The 20,281-nt window shown below is 35.8% G+C and overlaps 2 protein-coding genes across 3 annotated transcripts; both read left to right on the forward strand.

Moving 5' to 3' along the window:
• Positions 1 to 310: 310 nt before the first annotated feature.
• On the forward strand, positions 311 to 2,184 carry LOC149384948 (uncharacterized). Of its 2 annotated transcripts, none has more exons than XM_089625091.1 (2): positions 311 to 1,466; positions 1,558 to 2,184. In XM_089625091.1, the coding sequence occupies exons 1-2, from the start codon at positions 912 to 914 to the stop codon at positions 1,918 to 1,920; spliced, it is 918 nt and encodes a 305-aa protein (XP_089481217.1). In that variant the 5' UTR covers positions 311 to 911; the 3' UTR covers positions 1,921 to 2,184. The 2 variants fall into 2 exon arrangements, with proteins under 2 accessions (XP_089481217.1, XP_089481218.1); XM_089625092.1 differs by having other exon boundaries at positions 312 to 1,470; positions 1,574 to 2,184.
• Positions 2,185 to 9,560: 7,376 nt separating this feature from the next.
• On the forward strand, positions 9,561 to 17,772 carry RL2 (Root hair defective 3 GTP-binding protein (RHD3)). The gene is made up of 22 exons (XM_089625800.1): positions 9,561 to 9,918; positions 10,122 to 10,188; positions 10,272 to 10,374; positions 10,659 to 10,729; positions 11,458 to 11,521; positions 11,611 to 11,676; positions 11,785 to 11,832; positions 11,950 to 12,012; positions 12,109 to 12,165; positions 12,375 to 12,533; positions 12,611 to 12,679; positions 12,779 to 12,870; positions 13,094 to 13,172; positions 13,924 to 14,089; positions 14,584 to 14,708; positions 14,822 to 15,084; positions 15,204 to 15,300; positions 15,397 to 15,534; positions 15,621 to 15,725; positions 16,544 to 16,638; positions 16,755 to 16,851; positions 17,167 to 17,772. The coding sequence occupies exons 1-22, from the start codon at positions 9,762 to 9,764 to the stop codon at positions 17,431 to 17,433; spliced, it is 2,448 nt and encodes an 815-aa protein (XP_089481926.1). The 5' UTR covers positions 9,561 to 9,761; the 3' UTR covers positions 17,434 to 17,772.
• Positions 17,773 to 20,281: the final 2,509 nt, after the last annotated feature.

The following is a 20,281-nucleotide window of genomic DNA, read 5'->3' on the forward strand; positions in this document are numbered from 1 at the left end:
TAACTTTTTATTTTTTTTCCGTGGAAGGAAATTGAAGAAAAGGGGTCTTTTACAAACAGGCAATAAATGGATGAGATTGGAATGGGTGGTGATGATTGAAGCGAACCACGTGTATGGTAGTGGTAGTCATACTCTCGCTCGACTTTCCAATGTAATCAAACACACCATATTTTTCCTCTCTCTCTGCCCTAAAATTTTTGGGGTTTGTTGATGTGTCAGTTTGACTGGATTCGCTTGGCTTTTTCTTATAATGGCTCTGTCTCTCTCTCTCTCTCACTCACACACTCGTCCATCTTTACTCTCCTTTCTCTCTCATGGTTTCCCTTACTTTGTGCGATTTACTAGTGCTTAGCATAAGTAGATTTGGATTTGAAATTTAAGCTTTTGGAGATTTTCTTTCCAGGATACATTATTATAAAAGAATATACCAGAACATAGCAAGTTAGTTCCTCTAAGTCTGAGTCTGGCTACTCATATATACATATATATAGCTCGGCAAAAGTTTCAAGGTTTGAAGCAGCCAAAGTGTTTGAGAAAAGGAAAGAGAGAGGATCAAATTGCTGTTTTGTTGATTTTGTTTTCTTCTTCTTTCAATTAGACTCCATTCTGCTCTCGTTTCATGCGACTAAGTGGGTGATTACAAACATTAACTAGGCTTACTTAAAGAAACCCACCACATGTGTTTATCTTTTGCCTGAGCTAGCGAACCCTAGTTAAAAGGTTTGACTGATATTGGTCTGTCTTTTGTTTGAAGCGAGAAATAATTAGCCGGGATCGTAGTACTTGACATCAAATCAAAGCTCAAAAATCCCTCCCCACCAACCAAACAAAAAAAAAAAAAACAAACTAACTTCACACAGCACCACGCGAGCTGTATCTTCTTCTTCTTTTGGCATGCACTTTTGGCGAAAATGGGTGATAACATCCAAGGACAAGGGTCACAAGGTGCGACGAGAGAGTACCGGAAAGGGAATTGGACGGTGAGCGAGACGATGGTGCTGATCGAGGCCAAGAAGATGGACGACGAGCGGAGGCTCAAGAGATCGAGCGACGAGCCGAGCCGAGCCGCGAGCAACAAGCCGACCGAGCTGCGCTGGAAGTGGGTGGAGGACTACTGCTGGAGAAAAGGGTGTCTCCGGAGCCAGAACCAGTGCAACGACAAGTGGGACAACCTCATGCGGGACTACAAGAAGGTGCGCGACTACGACAAGCGAGCCGCGGAGGATCGCACCTCCTACTGGAAGATGGAGAAGAGCCAAAGAAAAGACAACAGCTTGCCCACCAACATGCTGCCTCATATCTACCACGCTTTGCTCGACGTAGTCGAGAAGAAGCCCCTCGCACTCCCTCCGCCGCCGCTGCTCTTGCCGCCGATTGCTACGCCGGCGCCGATTCCGATCCGACAGTTTCAGCCGGTAACGCTTCCGTACCCACCACAGCAACATCAACAGCCCTTATTGCCCGCAGTAGGTATTTTCACTCTCTCTTTATTCTCTCTCTCTCTCTCTTCCGCACACTCTCACCCCAACACGTATGTATCATTTATATCATTTGGAGGTGTGTGATAGCCCAGACTCTGATACGAGCGAGCATTCGGGCTCGCCGGCGAAGAGGCGAAGAACAAAGTCGACGGAGCCGAGCCCTCAACGGGAACAGGGAACGCCTAGTGCTCCCAGTCCGGTGATGAACGACGTGGCTTCGGCGATCTCGAAGAGCGCTTCGGTGATCGCGGAGGCGCTTGTGGCGAGCGAGGAGAGGGAAGAGAGAAGGCACAGAGACCTTGTGGGCCTGCACGAGAGGAGGCTCAGGATAGAAGAGTCAAAGGCCGAGGTCAACAGGCAAGGAATCACTGGCCTCGTCGACGCCATTAGCAAGCTCGCAGATTCTATCCAAGCTTTGGCTTCTTCTAAGCCTTCCTAATTTGTTAAGCTTGTCTATTATTATAGTAATTACCGAATATATATTCATGTATTGATCATCTAATTGAGTTATTTTCGTTTTCAAGTATGATGGTGGTGTTTGATAATCCCCATTTCGGTTGCTTTGCTGCTTATAGCTCTGTAAATAATTCTTGAATTGAACTCGATATTGTTTGTGTGATGGGCTGAGAACATTTTAATTTTTAATTTACCATGTGTCGGCTATTCGTGGAAAAGCTTACTTTATGTCGGCCTTTTGGCGCTCTCTCTCTCTCTCTCTCTCTCTCTCTCTCTCTCTCTCTCTCTCTCTCTCTCTGACGTAAATAAAATTTTCAATGACAAATCATTATATAATTTTTGCATTTTTTAATAGTGACATCTTTAGGAGTACATACATGAGAAATTGACGTTTATTTTTTAGTTGCTTATTATTATCATAGCATCTCTAAGAAAAAGCTCTACAACTTCATAATGATTTGTCAAAATTTTATTATCATAAAAAATTTATAAATTTTGTAGTTTACATAATTATAAACTAATCAATTTATATTATGATAATTAAAGTGTATATATTTTAGATTAGACATAAACTAATTAATACAAAAACAACCCGATGCTTCTTTTAGATGCTACAATTCTTTTTAGAAGTGACATGTCGCTTCTAGTCCAATCACCTAATATTAATAATATGATCTGTAAAATTTGAAAATTTTGAGATTAGAAACATCAATTATCACTTCTAAAAGTTGTTGCAGTTTTAGAAGCGACATCTCAATTCTATAATTTACAAAAAATTAGCAGTGACTTTTGCACTCTTCAATTTGATCTAACTTTTAGAAGCGACATGTTATTTCTAAAAGTTAAATCAGACTCAGTTTTAATTTTTTTTTTCTTTCATTTTTTTGTCAAATTAAAAACACCTATCTATATTTCTTTGATTATGCTCTCCTCTACGTCCTCTATGAAGATTTTGACCTCCAGCGACCATATTATGGAGAGTCTCTCTCTCTCTCTCTCTCACATATATATACACGTACACACATACACATGCTCTCTCTTTCTCGTTAGCTGCGAGAACCATCCATCCATCACATTCCGACGCAGCGAGATAGATTATACCGCAATTGTAACGCCGCGAGTCCAACCTCACCTCGAGGTAACTCCGACCCCCTCTCTCACTACTACTACTACAAAAAAAAAACACCTTTAAAAGCAACGTTTAAATTCGAAGCGACATTTTCTTTAGAAGCGACATTTTTTATATGACTTTCATATTTTATTCTAATAATATTTTATATTTATAAATAATTTAACACTAAAAAGACGACTGATTTGGAAACATACTTAGAGTGAGCAATATAAGTCTGTCGTTACAAAAATAAGAGAAACATTTTTTTTAATAATTAGCTGTCGAATCTTTCGCTCTTCGAGTTCCACTACAGGAACATAAATGAAAGGAAAAATTATATAAAATAGCCATTTGGCAAAATAGCCAAAGTTTTAAATTTTCAACAAAGTAGTCAAATTTATGTTTTCAAAATTTTTATGACAGCCAGGATTAAAATTTTTGACGATTATTATAAACAATTTATCACTTTCAAAAAAATTAATCTTGGGGTCAAATTTTTTTTGAAACCAGATTGCTGCACATTTTGGCTATTTCACTCAATTAAGATAAACCTTGGTTATTTTGCAAATTCATAACTTTAAATTGGCTATTTAGCTACATCATCCAAAATGAAATGGGAATATATAATATATATATACCCTGGGTTTCAAAAATGGTACGAACATTTGGTTTTTCAAAAGGTTATGCTTGGACAGTTAGTTTACAATTTATTAATGATGCTTACCTTAAAATTCATTTACATGACGAATATATATATTTTTTTTATAAACTTTTCCCCAATTTTTCCTTTCTAATTATCGCGGGTCATGTAATATAAAAAAAAAACTAAATTTCTTAATAAAATTTCCAAAAGCAATTACTCAAACAAGAACAACACTAAGTCTGCCTAGAGGCCACAGATGAGGGACTTGATACCGATGAGAAGTTTAAGGAAGCCTTGAGATAGAGAAGGAGAATAACAAAGCTTTGTTCATATTTGACTTCAAGAAATCATGGAGCAACGAGTCTAATTCAAATTCTGGCGAGGACTCGTGGTCTAGGTCAAGCAAATGAAGGAAGAATCGCAAACCGAGCGAAGAATCGAAGAGCGCGAGCAAATAATTGGAGGAGGATGAAAAGGATTGGAGACATAAAAGGAAATCAAAGAGTGGGAGAACGCCACTACTATCATAATTGGCATATATGCGTTTTGAATTCCCAACATAATTCCACTTGTGTTACTCATATAATTAGCACAGTCAGAGCATCATCTCGGACTGTCCTAGTCAAACTAAGAAAACGTGGCCACATCATAGTTTAAATGATAAACGCCTGAGAAAATGTGCTCAACGGTTACCTTAGTAAAAATAACTACAAAGCGATTATACAAAATAACCACTCACTCACAAGAAAAAAAAGGGGAAGTTACAAAGTAACTACCACATTATGGGCTTGATCACCCCATAATCTTCAAACTCAACCATATAAAAAGGGAAGCAAAGTAACAAAGAAAGGGGACTACTGAGAAGTACACGCCATAAGCCTCACCTATAAAAAAACATTGTCATTTACATTATCTCTTTTATTAGATTCGTATGTATTTAGAAAAAATCCTACCTGGAACCTTTTCTTGGGACTTAGTGCTCGGATGTGGTCTTCGCAGGATAAATATTCTAACATTTTTGCATGTCAACAATTTGAGAGCTATCCTTGAGTTTGATGTTGTTCTTCTCTATATTCGAATTCGGAATGCATGAACATAAGGGTGGACCAATGTGTGGTCAGTGGTGGTGTTGACCGCCGGCTTCAGAGTGTGCGGCCACAACAACATTTTCATGCTAAGGTAGAGCGATTGGAGGCCATATGACGAGTGCTAAAAAGGTTTTCCCTATTTAATCCAGCTGGCAATCAAGGTGGAGATTGAAAATCAGACTTTTTGACTGGAAAGACGACACGAAATACAATGATGATGAACTGTATAAAGTTGACGTTCTGATCAACACCAACTTTGATTGCACGAAGCACAATCCTTTCACCATTAAAATGTACAAAGATGCATGTCTCAACTCTCAAAGACTGTTTCCAGCGAAACTGTCGGAGCACGGCGGAGTCGAGCGAGTCGTGCAAGGAAGTGGTATCCAACTCCATGATTAGTCCATTGGAGGAGTTTTATGCGTTTTGGAATCAAGAAGAGAGAGAGAGAGAGAGAGAGAGAGAGAGAGAGAGAGAGAGAGAGAGAGAGAGAGAGAGAGAGAGAGATTTTAAGTAAAAAAATCAGAATATAATAAAGACATTTTGGAAATTCCAAACATTTTTAAAGTAAAAAATCAACAAAAAGTCCAAATAGGGTTACATTTGCCTCACAAATAAATTTTAAGATGTATATCAGCCACAAATCATAAACATGCCTTGATTGGTAGGGTAGATTTATGAAGGATGAATTAAGATAGATTGATTTGAATAAATAGATTTTTAGTTTTTCTTGTCAGATAGGTAAGAAAATAAGGATGGAAAAGGTTGTAAGAGGGATTTGAATCCGTGGGATCCATAAAAATACAATCCCCTCAAATTTGGAAGGATTGTGGGAAGAGAGTCTTTTTTATTTATTTTACAATAATAATCTTATAAATTAATGGCAATTTCTCAATATATTCTTTTTTTTTATCTCTCTCCTTAATAAGCTTTATATTTCTCATGGTGAATGAAAACTGTTGTAATATTTTAGTTTAGTTTTTAATTATTGGCCTTTTTAATATAAAATTACAAAGAAATTATAATATTTTTAATTTGTGTAAAATTATAACTTTTGTTTGGATACTCTATAAGTACATGTTATTGTGCATTTGATATGTTTTTGGTAGATAATATATTTACTTTGCATGTTTTATACCATATATCTATATATACGTATGTGGATGTGAGGGTGGGGGTGATCTGTATGCATCTACACATGTATTAGCTCCAAATAATTTTTTTGGGTGAAAATAGACGATAGACAATTGTTTGGTATTATATAGGGGTACAAAAGAAAATGTAATATATAAACATTATCCATTCTTTTCTTTTATTTATTTATACCTAACAGTAAATGGATGGATAATAATTTTCCCCCTCCAAACTAAATAAGGCCTCGTTTGGTATAGTTTTTTTTTTTTTTTTTTTTTTAAAGTGCTTTTATTTTTTTCAAAAACTGACAGGTGTTTGGTAAACTGTTTATAAAACAGTTGTTGCGGATAACAAAAGTTGATTTAGCATTTGATGAAATGAATATATTATAGTAAAAAGACTAAAATAGACATGTTCTTAAAAATTAAATAATAATTATTAATATGCTTATTTATATGCATATATATGAATAATATTTTTTTTCTTAAAAAAATCAAAGAGACAAAAAGATAACGTAACAAGACAAACTACTATTCGACTCCAACGACCAACGATATTCCAATAAAATGCACAAATCATTTTTGAACTAGTTTCACTTTTAGATAGAAAAAAGATGAGGCAGAGAAAAAATTTATGTATTATTATACAAAAATCCTCACACTTTACGATGAGAGATAGAATTTAGAATATCATACTAGGCAAAGTACAGCTGACTTAGAAACACTTTGTACGAGGATATCACAGTAATTTGTATAACAAACTTAAAAACACTTTTTCCAAAAGCTAGGGATCCTAGCTTTTCCATATCGTGTACAAAATCTAAAATCATTTTTGAAGATTTTTTTTTTTTAAAACAGTTTTGCCAAACACCGGATAAGCAGTTGAGTTTTTTCTAAAAACAAAAACAGGGCTTTTTAATCTCAACCAAACGCAGCCTATGTCATTCCAAACTTAACTCACTTCTTATTTAATCTGTTCTCTCTCTTAAACTCTTTAATTCTCTCTCTCTCTCTCTCTCTCTCTCTCTCTCTCTCTCTGCGCTCACAAAACTTGACTTTATCACATTTTTGGACGAAAATATAATAACCTTGAAAAAATATAAATTCACTTTGAACTCTATTATTGAAGAACATATTGAATTTCATTGGGTTAAATTGAAATTAATCAAATATAATCTAAATACATAGAATTTCCTCCGATTGTATTTAAGCACACCAACAACTTCTTTTGGAGTCGTTCCTACTCCTTAAATTTTAAATTTTAATCGCTTGAATTTGATTATTTTGAGAAGTTATTCGCTAGCTATCAGAGTTCATCGAAAGTCATCAGATTCAACCTTTAAAAAATTAAAATTTATGGAGAAAAAAACCATACGAAAAAGTACAAAAAAAAAAAAAAATTATCGTTGAATGACGAAAAAAGTCAAGCTTATACAAAATTGCATTTACGTTAATTCGAAATTATCGTTGAATGACGGAAAAAGTCAAGCTTATACAATATTCTCTTAAGATATTACGGAATCTTCACTGCCGGTCTTTACAGCCGATCTGTCTCGAACCGTAAATTCTCCGATCGAGGACACAAAATCCCCAATTCTCCTACAAATAAATCGAAATTACTACAAATAAACAGAAATAAACCAAATTAACATGAATTAATTCCGAATTAACATGAATTAATTACGTAATAAACAGAAATAAACCAAACTAACACGAATTAACATGTATTAACACGAATTAACACAGATTAATACTGGTGAGAGCCGAGCCAACCTCACAAATTCCAGATCGAGGCGGAGGTCTAGTCGCATCGTCGTGCAGATCTACGTTTGACGTCTCCATGGGTCGACACTCGCCTGAAGGGATCGCCGGTGCCGACGCCATTCTTCCTCACGACGCTTCCTTCAGATTCGGTGGCAGACTGTCATCTCCGTGTTCCATCGTCACTTGAATCAGATCCACGCCGAGGAGTCGTCCATCGTCTTCCCCACGTGAGGACGTCAAGATTCAGCGAGCTTTCTCACACCACCGGCCCATGTCAGACCGGTTGCCTCCTTCACGCTCGTTGCCCAGATCCGAGCCAGATGCGTCGTCTTCGCGGGTCAGAGCTCGTCCATCGGGATCCATGATGGCCCGACGACTCTCTGCGGCGGAGAATCAGAACCTCATCGCACGTCTTCGGCGACTCTCTGGGTTGGAGAACCAAAACCCGAGGCTCTACTTCGGCCGTGGGTCTAGGGATTGCTTCATCTATACCCATTTGAAAAGAGAAATTTCATTTTGTAGACCCAAAAGTTATGAAAATATCTCAATTAGACTCACTAGTTCAGAAATATCTAAAATTAGACTTTTGTACCAATTTCGGACAAAAATACCCTCAACCCATTAAAACCTCTCTCTTTCTTATTCTCACTCTAAAAAAAAAACCGCCCCCCCTCTCCTCTCAAAGTCCGACGATCTCCTCTCAAAATCCGACGAGACCCAACCACCACATCCACAAATCCGACCATCTCCGACCATCATCTTCAACCACCATCATCTTCAAGAACTCAAGAACTCAACCACCACCATAAATGTCAAAAAAGGTTAGTTTTATTTTTTATGTTTTTTTCAAGGTTTTAGTTGTGTAGGATGATATAATACAAGATAAGTAGTTATTTAAGTTGATTTATATGTGATTTAGAGGTAAAACTAAGTTTTAGGGTTGTCAAATTTTCTGAAAATTTTTTGTTGAACATGAATACATTAAATAAAAAAATACCGGATTTTTTCATTTTTCTGGCAACCTGTCGGATCCGGTCGGATCCCGCCAGATCCCGCCAGATCTGGTCGGATCCTGCCAGATCTTGCCAGATCCTGTCGGATTCTGGATCTTGCCAGATCCTGCCAGATCTTGCCAGATCCTGCCAGACCCTGTCGGAATTTCAGCTTGAATTTCATCGGAAATAGTACTTAAATTTCATCCTAGACTATCGGATTTCATCGAAAATAACGTTAAATTCCGAGTTCTTTGACCTGAATCAACCAACTTTTTTTTTCCTACACAAACTATATCAACATAACTATAAAAGATGAATGAATGAGCATACTAACCCATTTCGACGGGATTGAACGAATTGGATACTCGAAAAAGATGAAAACAAGAGGAAATGAGAGAGAACGAGAGGAAATGAGAGAGAATGAGAGATGAAAAATGGATATACTACCTTGAAAGGGTATTTTTGTCCGAAATTGGTACAAAAGTCTAATTTTAGATATTTCTTAACTAGTGAGTCTAATTGAGATATTTTCATAACTTTTGAGTCTACGAAATGAAATTTCTCTTTGAAAAACCGTATAGGGAGAGAGAACACACAAAGGAAAAAAAAATAAATTTAATTAATTTTAATGGATAATCAAATCCTTCAAACTAAGAATTTGATTTTTCATTAACTATTTGTTTATTTCGAAAATAATTCATAAAAAGGGCAAAATCAAAAATAAATATTTGATTTAATTGTCACATCATTCGAATTCAAATGACCTATTTTGCTTAAAATTTTGAAATGTTGTCTTTGCAATTCCTAGTCCTACTTGTTTTTTTTTTGGTTACTTCATATAAATTTTCTTTTTGTTCTCTCATTTTCTACACTCTTCTCTCTCTCTCTCTCTCTCTCTCTCTCTCTCTCTCATAGAATCCAATTCTTTCTCTCTAGCTCGAGCAACCTTCAAGCCCAAGGAAACCCCTTGCACATATCTCTCGCTTTTTCAGATTCTAAATTGGCACATCCGCAAAGACACGTATATGCACACCCAAATACTAACGACCCGACGAGATAGTGAAAAGAGGAAGAAAAAAGCTCGAGAGCTATGGCGATGGAGGGCGAAGATTGTTGCGCGACTCAACTTATAAACGGAAATGGCGAATTCAACGTCTCGGGACTCGAGAATTTCACGAAGAAAGTGAAGCTCGCCCAGTGCGGTCTCTCCTACGCCGTCGTAGCCATTATGGGCCCTCAGAGCAGTGGTATTTTCTTTTACCTTCTGAACTCTTTCGCTTTGTTATCAAGCTCTCCGTTTTTTCGTTTCGATAAATATTATTAGTTTTTTTTTTTTTTTAGTTTCAAATGTATGGCTTGGACACTCGGTTCAGTAATTGATTTTGCATGGAAATGAGGTTGCCTAAAGTTTTATTTTTTTTATTTTTTATTTTTATTTTTTTGAGTACAGGGAAGAGTACGCTGTTGAATCATCTTTTTGAAACAAATTTCAGGGAAATGGATGCGTATAGAGGAAGGTAATATGGTTTCAGTAGTGTTGATCTTTTCCCCTTAGATTCGAGGTGGTGAATGTTTTTTTCTTTCTCAAATTCTGTTTCAGGAATCAAACAACGAGGGGGATTTGGATAGCGCGTTGTGCGGGCATCGAGCCTTGCACGATTGCGATGGACTTAGAGGGCACCGACAGCAGGGAAAGAGGGGAGGTAAATTCCAGTGTGAATGATATATGTTGAGACGATCACATTCATATTACTATGCCTTAACTCTCTCTATGTGTTATTATTGTATTCAGTTTCTCTATGTGTTACTATTCGCCTGTACCTTATTTACATGTTCCTATCTCTTGTGTCAAGCATTTGAAGGCCAGCTTCTCTGTTCTTCTGTTGCTCCTTTTTACTTGCCGCTTTGCCATTTTTGGCCAACATTGTTTCTTAAGTTTTTGTTTTGTTTTTTTGTTTTTGTTTTTTTTAATGATATTTACTTGCAGGATGATACCACATTTGAGAAGCAAAGTGCTCTCTTTGCTCTGGCAATTTCAGATATCGTACTCGTCAACATGTATGGCTGACATATTTTGATCTGCATGTATTTGTGATTCTTCATTCCAATAATAATGGACCTATGCATTTAGTTTTCGAAACTGTTTTGGGTTCCACTTTCTTGTTTCTATCCACAAAGGGGTTTAATTGTTGAGACAAAACGTGAAGTATTATATTATTAATAGCTGAAATGACTAATTTTTCCGTAGAAGTTAGCTCATATTTCAATGTATCAACTACTGCTTGAATCTTTCTAGAATTTCATGTTCTCGCGCTGAGCGAGAAGTGAAAGCTATTTCTTATGTTTCTTTCATACAAACCATCATAGACAAAAAGTTAAGAGATGCTTTTTGCTTTGCTAAAATGGAAGATTGAAAACTGCATGGTTTTCCTTTTCCAATCCTTTCGAGCGTGCCTGCTAAATAAAAAATTCTGTTGGTGGTCTGGGGCATTATGTGGGGTCCTATCTTACTATGAGTTGCTTATAAAAGACAGAACTCAGATAGGTTGCTCCCGTGTGATGATTCTTACGGCATTTTAATGCTTCTAAAATTCCCATGTGGGACATTGGCTTCTAATAGAAAATCATGTGGAAAGTGTTGCAGTTCGTGTTTTTTCGTTGTATCCTCGTTGCTTGTAATCCTGTGTCCACGGATCCTATGGTGTCATCGTTATAGACGAAGATAGCATCCATCAAGAGTAACATGAATATCGTTTGAATAATTGTTTATTGGATTTTAATTACAGGTGGTGCCATGACATTGGACGCGAGCAAGCAGCGAACAAACCTCTACTTAAAACAGTTTTTCAGGTATTATTGGCAGTGCTTTTTTTTTTTTTTTTCTCTCAGGTATACCATAACTTCAGAGACAATAATCTTGTTTCACTCTGATATTATAGGTCATGATGCGTTTATTTAGTCCCCGCAAGTCGACACTGCTGTTTGTCATACGGGACAAAACAAAGGTATTTCATGTTTTGTTCACATGTACACTGTTTGCATATATTATCTGCTCTTAGAAAGAGCACACTCTTATTCTCTATATGACATGTTCCGGTTGTTACGTTCTCTAGACCCCACTTGAACTTTTGGAACCGGTTTTAAGGGAGGACATCCAGAAGGTTATTATTTTCTACTGTTTTTATTTGTATGTTTTATTAATATTAAAGTTCTTTGTCATGTCATGCTCTGTTTATTTTCCATTTCTTCTGAATCTCTCATATTAAATGATTTCATAGATATGGGAGGCAGTTCCAAAACCTGATGAGCATAAGAACACCCCTTTAAGCGAATTTTTTAACGTAAGATATACTTTATCCAACTGATTCAACCTGTTCCCGCGATTTGGTTTGAGTACCTATTTTGATTAAACACTTCTTTCTTTTTGTGACTTGAAGGTAAATGTTGTTGCTTTGTCAAGCTATGAACAGAAGGAAGAAAAGTTTGCGGAGGAGGTAATAGGCTTTATGATAGTCTCTTTTATAGATGAAAAAAAAAAGATTACAATTGTTTACATTGATCAGAAAATGTTACAGCCAGTGTCGTTAGTTAAAATTATCAAGCAGTTGTATGAATTACTCAGTAGATTTTCTATTAATATGGAATTGGGTTTTAATGTAGGCGGTACTTCCTAGCTATTTTAAAGACTTGTTCTTATGTACAGGTTGCTCAACTGAGGCAGCGATTTTTCAATTCTATTTCTCCTGGAGGGCTGGCTGGGGACAGAAAAGGTGTTGTCCCTGCCTCTGCTTTTTCTTTTAGCGCACAGCAGATTTGGAAAGCAATTAAAGAAAACAAGGACCTTGATCTTCCTGTTCACAAGGTTATCTACTTTCCTCTTTATGTCAATAAGATAAACTATGTGTTTGCACCTATATGACAATCGTCTTTCATTTCCAGGTTATGGTTGCCACCGTTCGTTGTGATGAGATTGCAAATGAAAAATATACACAGTTGACCACTGATGAGGTGAAGTTTTTGTCTAACAGCTACTAGTATTAATTTTCTTAGGTACCTCAAATGAGAGTGTGTAGATGGTTGATTATGACTTGGATAAACATGACATAGGGTTGGCTGGCGCTTGAAGAAGCTGTACAGTCTGGTTCTGTACCAGGTTTCGGAAGGAAGCTAAGCTCGATCCTAAATACCTATCTTTCAGGGTATGTGCAGATCTATTCCTGCTTAAGAATGTTAATGCTTCCGCTTGATATATATATATATAGTATCCTGATATTCATATTCTCAATAGAGTAATCTTTTTATTTTTTTTTATGTTATTTTATAAAACAGTGTTTATCTTATTGAAGTTCTGTAACGAGCATATTTTCTTTGTTAGCAAAAAATATGAGTGCTGACTTTGTTGCATATATATTTCTACAACAGATATGACATAGAGTCAACCTACTTTGATGAAGGTGTGAGGACCGCTAAACGACAAGAGTTGAAGTCAAAAGCATTACTTGTAAGAGGGCATAGTTTCTTCAATCTGCAATTACCACGATATTTATCCTTTGGTTTCAATGAAAAAACGTAGTGAATTTTTTATACTTCGCATTCTTTATCATTCACATATTAAAAAATAAATAAATCTTAAAGAGACTACTAATATGTTAACATTTACATGTTCTTCATTGCATAAGATATCTTGATGTTTTTGAGCGTCTAACAAAATGCTAAAAATGTAGGTAGAAACAATGAGTAGGCATTTTAATACATTGAAGCCAATTTTTATTGATACGCGGTCGACAGGTATGATTGAATTTATTTTTAATCTCGTAATTTTAAAATGTTTAGAGGCTAATTCTGATATGGAGTGTCTATTGGTGTTCGAGAACAATCAACTTAAAAACTCGTCAGCACTTGGATGTATTCTAACTTTGCATTTATTCAACCTTACTGTGGACTTGGATACATCAGCCACCATGGATCTGATAAGCTTAACATTTTAATAGGAATATTGATACTTGATATACTCACCTTAAAGCCACTAATTCCCTCGGTTTTCACTTTCCACATGCTCTGTGATGTTTAAAAGATTTGGTTGTTTCTTGCATATATATATCTTAAAGCCACCAACCACGGAAATTAAGAAACTGAGATAGATTTAAGTAAGAATTTGAGCTATACTCGAGTATTAAGGATCGTCAGTCTTGATGGAATATTTGTGATAACACAACCAGGTTTTGTTTATGCGATTTCTTGTGGTCTTGTAGCTTGTGCACCCTGCATATATAAGGATGGTAGCGAACTTGAGGTCTGGAGCACTTGAAACTTTCAAAACAAGTCTGGAGAAATTACTGGATCAAGGAGAAGGATTCGCAACATCTGTACGTTTCTGTTCCCAGAGCTGCACGACTGAGTTTGACCGAAGATGTGCAGGTAGTATTGAATTTTATTCTGTTATCCAACCTGCTATATTTTAGAATTAGTTGGCTTCTATTATCTACTTCATATGTACCCCCATTTAGTTTTGAAATATTATTTGTATTTGTCCTGTTTCTTTTTCTTACCCTGTATGAATCCCCCCTTTTAGTCCTCCGGCTGTTGTATTCTTTTGCATAAGGTCCCGGGTTTTTAATGTGGTCCTCAGTTCACTTATCTTTTTCATTTGGGTTTCTCGCTCCGGCCATGCTATTTTCATTAATAAAATCAGCAGTTTCTTTTTTTTTTTAAAAAGTTTCTGTTTCGTTTTGTTTTGTTTTATTCTTCTACATGCTAAAGTTGGCTCCTCTATACTTGTATAGGTGTAGTTTGTACATACTTTAGTTTTCGATGTAGTTTATTATGTCATAAATTAAAATATATCTCGAAAAAGAAATCAAATGAGTGTCATTTGTATCCTCACTGAGAAACCTGTATCCTGTCCTTGTTAGATGCTGCCATAGAGCAAGAAACTTGGGATGTGTCAAAAATCAGGGAAAAACTTAAACGTGATATTGATGCTCACGCCTCATCAGTTCGCAGCGCGAAGTTGTCAGAATTGATTATTAACCATGAGGTAATATTATGCACATGCTATCCAAGTCACAAACCACACTAAGATATGATAAAAGTGAAGCCATTAACATACTGCATCTAATTGCCTTGATGTTGAAATACTGCAATCTGCAGAAGAAGCTTTGCGGAGCACTAATGAAACCTATAGAGTCACTTTTTGAATATGGTGGAAAGGATACGTGGGCTTCGATAAGAAAACTTCTTGCTCGTGAGGTGGAGTTGGCAACATCTGAATTATCTTCTGCCGTTTTTGGCTACGAATTGGACCAAGACACAGTTGACACAATGATGCAAAATCTTAGCAGTTATGCAAGACATATCGTGGAAAACAAAGCTAGGGAAGAAGCTGGGAAAGTTTTGATTCGCATGAAAGATAGGTAATAAAACACCTTTTGACCTCTTGAACTTGTTTATTGTCCATCTATTCTGAGGTTAGGTCGGTGGTTAGCACTTCCACTTGAACATTAAAAAGAATAACTACGCAAGTATATTTCAGATTTTCGACAGTCTTCAATCATGATAGCGATTCAATGCCAAGGGCCTGGACTGATAAAGTAGACATTAGAGCTATTACCAAAGAGGCATGCTGCGCGGTAAAACTCTAATACTTTTTTGCGTCACACTATTTGTTACCTTAAACTTTTGTTCCTTACAAATTCAGTCTATCGTCTGTTTACAATTCCGTGCAGTCTCTGAAGATTTTATCTGTAATGGCTGCAATCCGGTTGGACGAGAAACCAGATAAGATTGAGAAAATTCTATTTTCTTCTCTCATGGATGGAACTGGAACACATATAGACCCTCTTGCTTCAAGCACTTGGGAGGAGGTAAGAGTTTAAAAATGGATATTCATTTTCGGCTAAATAAGGCTGTTATTGTCAAAGCTCTCTCTAATAAGTATCAACAAAATTAGGTTTGTCCTGAAGAAACCCTGATTACGCCTGTGCAATGTAAATCATTATGGAGACAGTTCAAAGCAGAGACTGAATACATAGTTACCCAAGCTATTTTAGCACAGGTAGAACCTCGATACCTCCACATCTGTATGTTATGAATATGTAATGTACAGAAATTTCATTAATTTTGATATTCTGCAAATAGTTATGAGAAAAATAAGCTACAATATATAGTGCCACATATTTTTTCTATTATCAATTCTCTTATTATGTGAATGTGGGGTCAAGGTATTGTGGTGGTATATAAAGACTGACAGACCATTTGAAATAGTCGAGATTCTTCAGCGTTGCTGCAGTTCTAATTCAATGGGATGCTTTAATGCATGCCAACTAACTTATTGCTCAAGTTTTAAATCTTATTTCAATATGCAAAAAAAAAAAAAAAAAAATGGTTTGGAAGTAACATGAGGCTATTTTTATAATCATTATTATAAAAGGGAGCATACTTATTGTATAAGATAAATGATTAAAGTACAAGGAGTACGAGACGTCCTCAATTATATTGACAACTTGGGCCACTTGTAACCTAAAAAAAACTAAAATGTCATTATTTGGTTTGCAACAGGCTCTTATTTGAGTTACTGATATTTATAGAAATTTTAGTAACTGGAGAAGCATAGAACAAGTTAAAATATAACTGTATTGACTATAAATATGATACTTTATTGCCTTTGATTAAGCTGTCTGTTTTTGTGATCTATGTTATAACTGGGTTATGTTGCATATTGATCTGGGGGTGAAACAGGTTTTGTGTTCATATTATAAAAATACTAAAAATTTAACTAAAGTGGCAGATTCAAACACTTGGATTGACCATGTGATGTTTCTTCTGTATTTGTTTTTTACTTTTTTTATTTTATTTTTTATTTTAACTTTGCAGGAGGCACACAGGAGGATTAACAACTCATGGCCGCCTCTTTGGGCAATTATGTTAATGATCGTTCTCGGTTTTGATGAGTTTATGCTCCTCTTAAGGTAATCATAAATAGTAGGAGCTTGGCTAGGCAGAATTAGTTTTCTGGACTATTATCATGAGTTTCCCCTCTACATATACCACACTTTTGATGAACTTTATCGTCGAATTGTCACAGGAATCCACTATACGTCTTAGTTCTCTTTGTTTCATATTTACTCTCGAAAGCTTTGTGGATACAGATGGACATTGCTGCGGCATTTCGTAATGGCAATGTGAGTAACAATACTTGTGATGGTCCCTAGAAAATATCCATTGCATGCGCAGTTTCATTAAATAAGAAAAGAAAAGAAGAACATACTCCAGAAAACCAGAAGTTCTCGGTTATTATTTTGAGTTGCTCATCATTTACTAATTGATTCAATGGTAACAATTAGAAGCTTCGTGATATATATTAATGGTCTAATATCACGGTTCTGTCAATGGTTATTCTGCTTTTCTGACTTAACAACATGATTTTATGAACTCCTTACATGTTATTATCATATCTAATACATACTGAAGCCGATCTTACCCTTTTTTTTTTGTAGGCGGCGGAACTGGTTTTACTTTTGTCAAGGTTTTTTCTAAAAGTGATGAACTTTCTAAGACGAGTTGTCGAAGTATTTCGAGCACCAACACAGCCAGTTCACCTTCGCTCCCAGGGATTCAGACAGCAAGCTCATCCATCAACTCCGTTATCGAGCTCGATAGCTGAATCATCGGTAGCTTCTAATATTACATCGACTGATGACAGCAGCGAGTTGACGAGCCCTGACTTGAGACACAGGAGAGCTACAAGCACTCAACTTTCTTGATCCAAATACTTGGCTCGTCTGTATCCTATACGAGCAATGCAGTTTTTTTTTTGTCTGTAAAGTAGTTTTACGACCTACTTGCGAAATAATGATGAAACTTTTGACTCAATGGTGATCAACGAAGAACCCTAAACTGCAAACATGATGTTCATTGAAGAGAAATTTGAGCAAAATCCAAATATCGGGTAGAAGAAGGAATATCTAAAATCGCAGATACAGTCCTGATCAACATGAAAGAAGGAAGGGTAAAATAGGAATAGTACAAGACTTCGGCTATAATTTTGACAAGGCATCAAACATGCGCCTTGCTAGGGAAATTAGCATTTTTTTCTATGAAAAAATAAATTAAAAATCGTGGAAAAGAAATGAGATTAAAAAAACTCCAGTTTTCCGATGTCACCTTTTTTTTTTTTTTTTTTCAGAAATTACTTCCTGTTTCTATTATTGAGGTTAGGGCATTCCCAACCCAAAATTCTACTATAGGTTTTCTAACTCTATATTACAGTTTTATGTCATGAATCAGTATTTTATTTTCAACCTAGAACTTCATTTCACACCAAAAAAAATCTTAGTTTAACATCCAATCTAAGTTTTTTTTCTTATTCATTTTACACAAATAATTTAAAATAATTTTGTAGACTTAAATAAATATGAACTCTCGTATTAAACGTTTTTTTAGATTATGTGTAGAAATATATATATATATATATATATATATATATATATATATATATATTTTAATTTGGTGTAATGTGACATTTCGATTTTTAGCCATATATTGTGTTTCAAATATTGAATATTAAGGAGCATTTTTCAGGTACATCACACTCAAAATCCATTTTTGACTTTTTTTTATTTAATTTTTTGTTCTAATTTGAGAAAGTTACCGTTCGAGTCTAACTTTATATTTTAAGAAAGTTGATTCGATATAAAAAAAATCAACATTTTATTTTTGACAGGAAATTATGTCATGAGACATTTAATGTAATGTTTCATAAATCAATTTAATGAAATCACTTCTAGAGAATTTAATCATGATACATTTTTACATTTATAACACACTTACAATTTCTAGCATGGTGCACATTTCAAATATTCAGGTGACATCACAAGTCAAAATTTTGACTCATTTCTCATAGGCTTGCCGATTTTCCTCCTGCCATATAAGTCAAATTGTTGTCTTAAAAGTTGTTTTAACTAGTTGGTTATAAGGAAAACTTAGTGGTGCGTAATAAAAATGTTGTATGTTGAACTGAGAATATAAAATGTTTTTCTCAATAGCTTGATACGAGAAATCTTAATCTTATCTTATGAATAACCATAGAGCCTAGAATAGAATACCCTTAAGTGTATGTAAGGTTTTTGGTGCGTTCTTATAAGGAAATAAGATTAAAAAAAAGAAAGAATAAATCTCATTTTTACCCCCTGGACTCGAACCTCCGTTACATTTCGTCCCCTGGACTCGAAAATGTTGCAAAACTCAACTCACAGCTCGGACACGTGTTACAAGGCCTCACTTCCGTCAGTTTTCGGACGTTAAATTATAATGTTTTGATGATGTTTTACCCCTTTTCTAATATCTTTACTTCATCTTCTTCCTCAAGATCTGAATCAATTAAAGCCATAACTCACAGAAAAACTCTCGGACCAATTCAGAATAACAAAAGGAAAACAATCCGAGAATCACAATCGACCTCGTCAAGTCTGAATCATCATCGGCCACTAATCAACTTCAAATTTCAAGCTCTGATCCTAGAAATCCGAAAAGCCCTAATATGAGATTTCAAACGTCAAACCAGCAACGTAAAACTCCTTTTCTTTTTCTTTTTCGTCCGTTGCTTCCTTCTGGTTCAGTGGTTTTGGAGCCCTGTCTTGAAAGCCTGTGCTGGTCCTAAGCCTGCCGCCGCCGGAGTGGTCTGCGAAATCGTTACATGTCTGTCTAGTTCCGAATCGGAGCCATCGCTCACCTCGCCACCAGAAGATTCCTCTTCGGCGAGAAGCAGGAAACACAACCCACACTGAAACAAAACACAACCCACGCGAACCAGGAACGAAAAAAATGCAGAGAAGAAAAGAAGAAGAAGAGAGAGAGAGAGAGAGAGAGAGAGAGAGAGAGAGAGAGAGAGAGAGAGAGAGAGAGAGAGAGCGAGAGAGAGAGAGAGAGAGAGAGAGAGAGAGAGAATAATAGAAATATTATAACAATTAATATATCTGATAACAATATTTAAAAAATAAAAGTATTTAGAATAATAGAAAATACTCTTGTACCCTTTAAAATCTTGCCACGTCATAAAAACGTGAAACTTAACGTCCAAATACTGACGGAAGTGGGGGCCTTGTAACATGTGTTTGAGTTCTGAGTTGAGTTTTGTAACATTTTCGAGTCCAGTGGGCGAAATGTAACGAAGATACGAGTTCAGGGGGTCAAAATGAGACTTATTCAAAAAGAATAAATAAAAAAGTGGGAGAGAGTGATGCAAAGTTTCTTTGGGTCCATTAGCAACCAAATATTTTCATTAAATAGACCCCAAGACACTGTCCATTTCAAATCCAAAATATTCCATAAAGCCTAGAGAGAAAATAAAAAAGTGAGTAGACTGTGGAGGACTAAGATGTTTAAGAAAATAGAGTCCTTTGAGTTTTTAGAGATCAAAATTTGAAAAATAATTCCTAAGGTTTCTCGAAGAGGTAAGAACTTTCTCATCTCAATTATTTAAAATTTAGGATAAATTACATTATTGCCCCTTCAACTATGACACCGATAACGATTCATCCCCTGAAATATGAAATCGTACATGAAAGACCCTGAAATCCAACATTGTAACAAATACATACTTCTGTCAAGTTT

This window comes from Urtica dioica, chromosome 9, assembly GCF_054948205.1.
Source record: "Urtica dioica subsp. dioica isolate 48M chromosome 9, U.dioica_male_clone48M_v1_H2, whole genome shotgun sequence".
NCBI lineage: Eukaryota > Viridiplantae > Streptophyta > Magnoliopsida > Rosales > Urticaceae > Urtica > Urtica dioica.

Bases quoted from the DNA above. Each gene is read 5' to 3' on its own strand.
- LOC149384948 (XM_089625091.1), top strand. From the start codon at position 912: ATGGGTGATAACATCCAAGGACAAGGGTCACAAGGTGCGACGAGAGAG. The intron at 1,467-1,557 runs GTAGGTATTTTC...TATCATTTGGAG, and splicing joins AACAGCCCTTATTGCCCGCA to GTGTGTGATAGCCCAGACTC.
- RL2 (XM_089625800.1), top strand. From the start codon at position 9,762: ATGGCGATGGAGGGCGAAGATTGTTGCGCGACTCAACTTATAAACGGA. The intron at 10,189-10,271 runs GTAATATGGTTT...ATTCTGTTTCAG, and splicing joins ATGGATGCGTATAGAGGAAG to GAATCAAACAACGAGGGGGA. The intron at 12,680-12,778 runs GTGAAGTTTTTG...AACATGACATAG, and splicing joins CACAGTTGACCACTGATGAG to GGTTGGCTGGCGCTTGAAGA.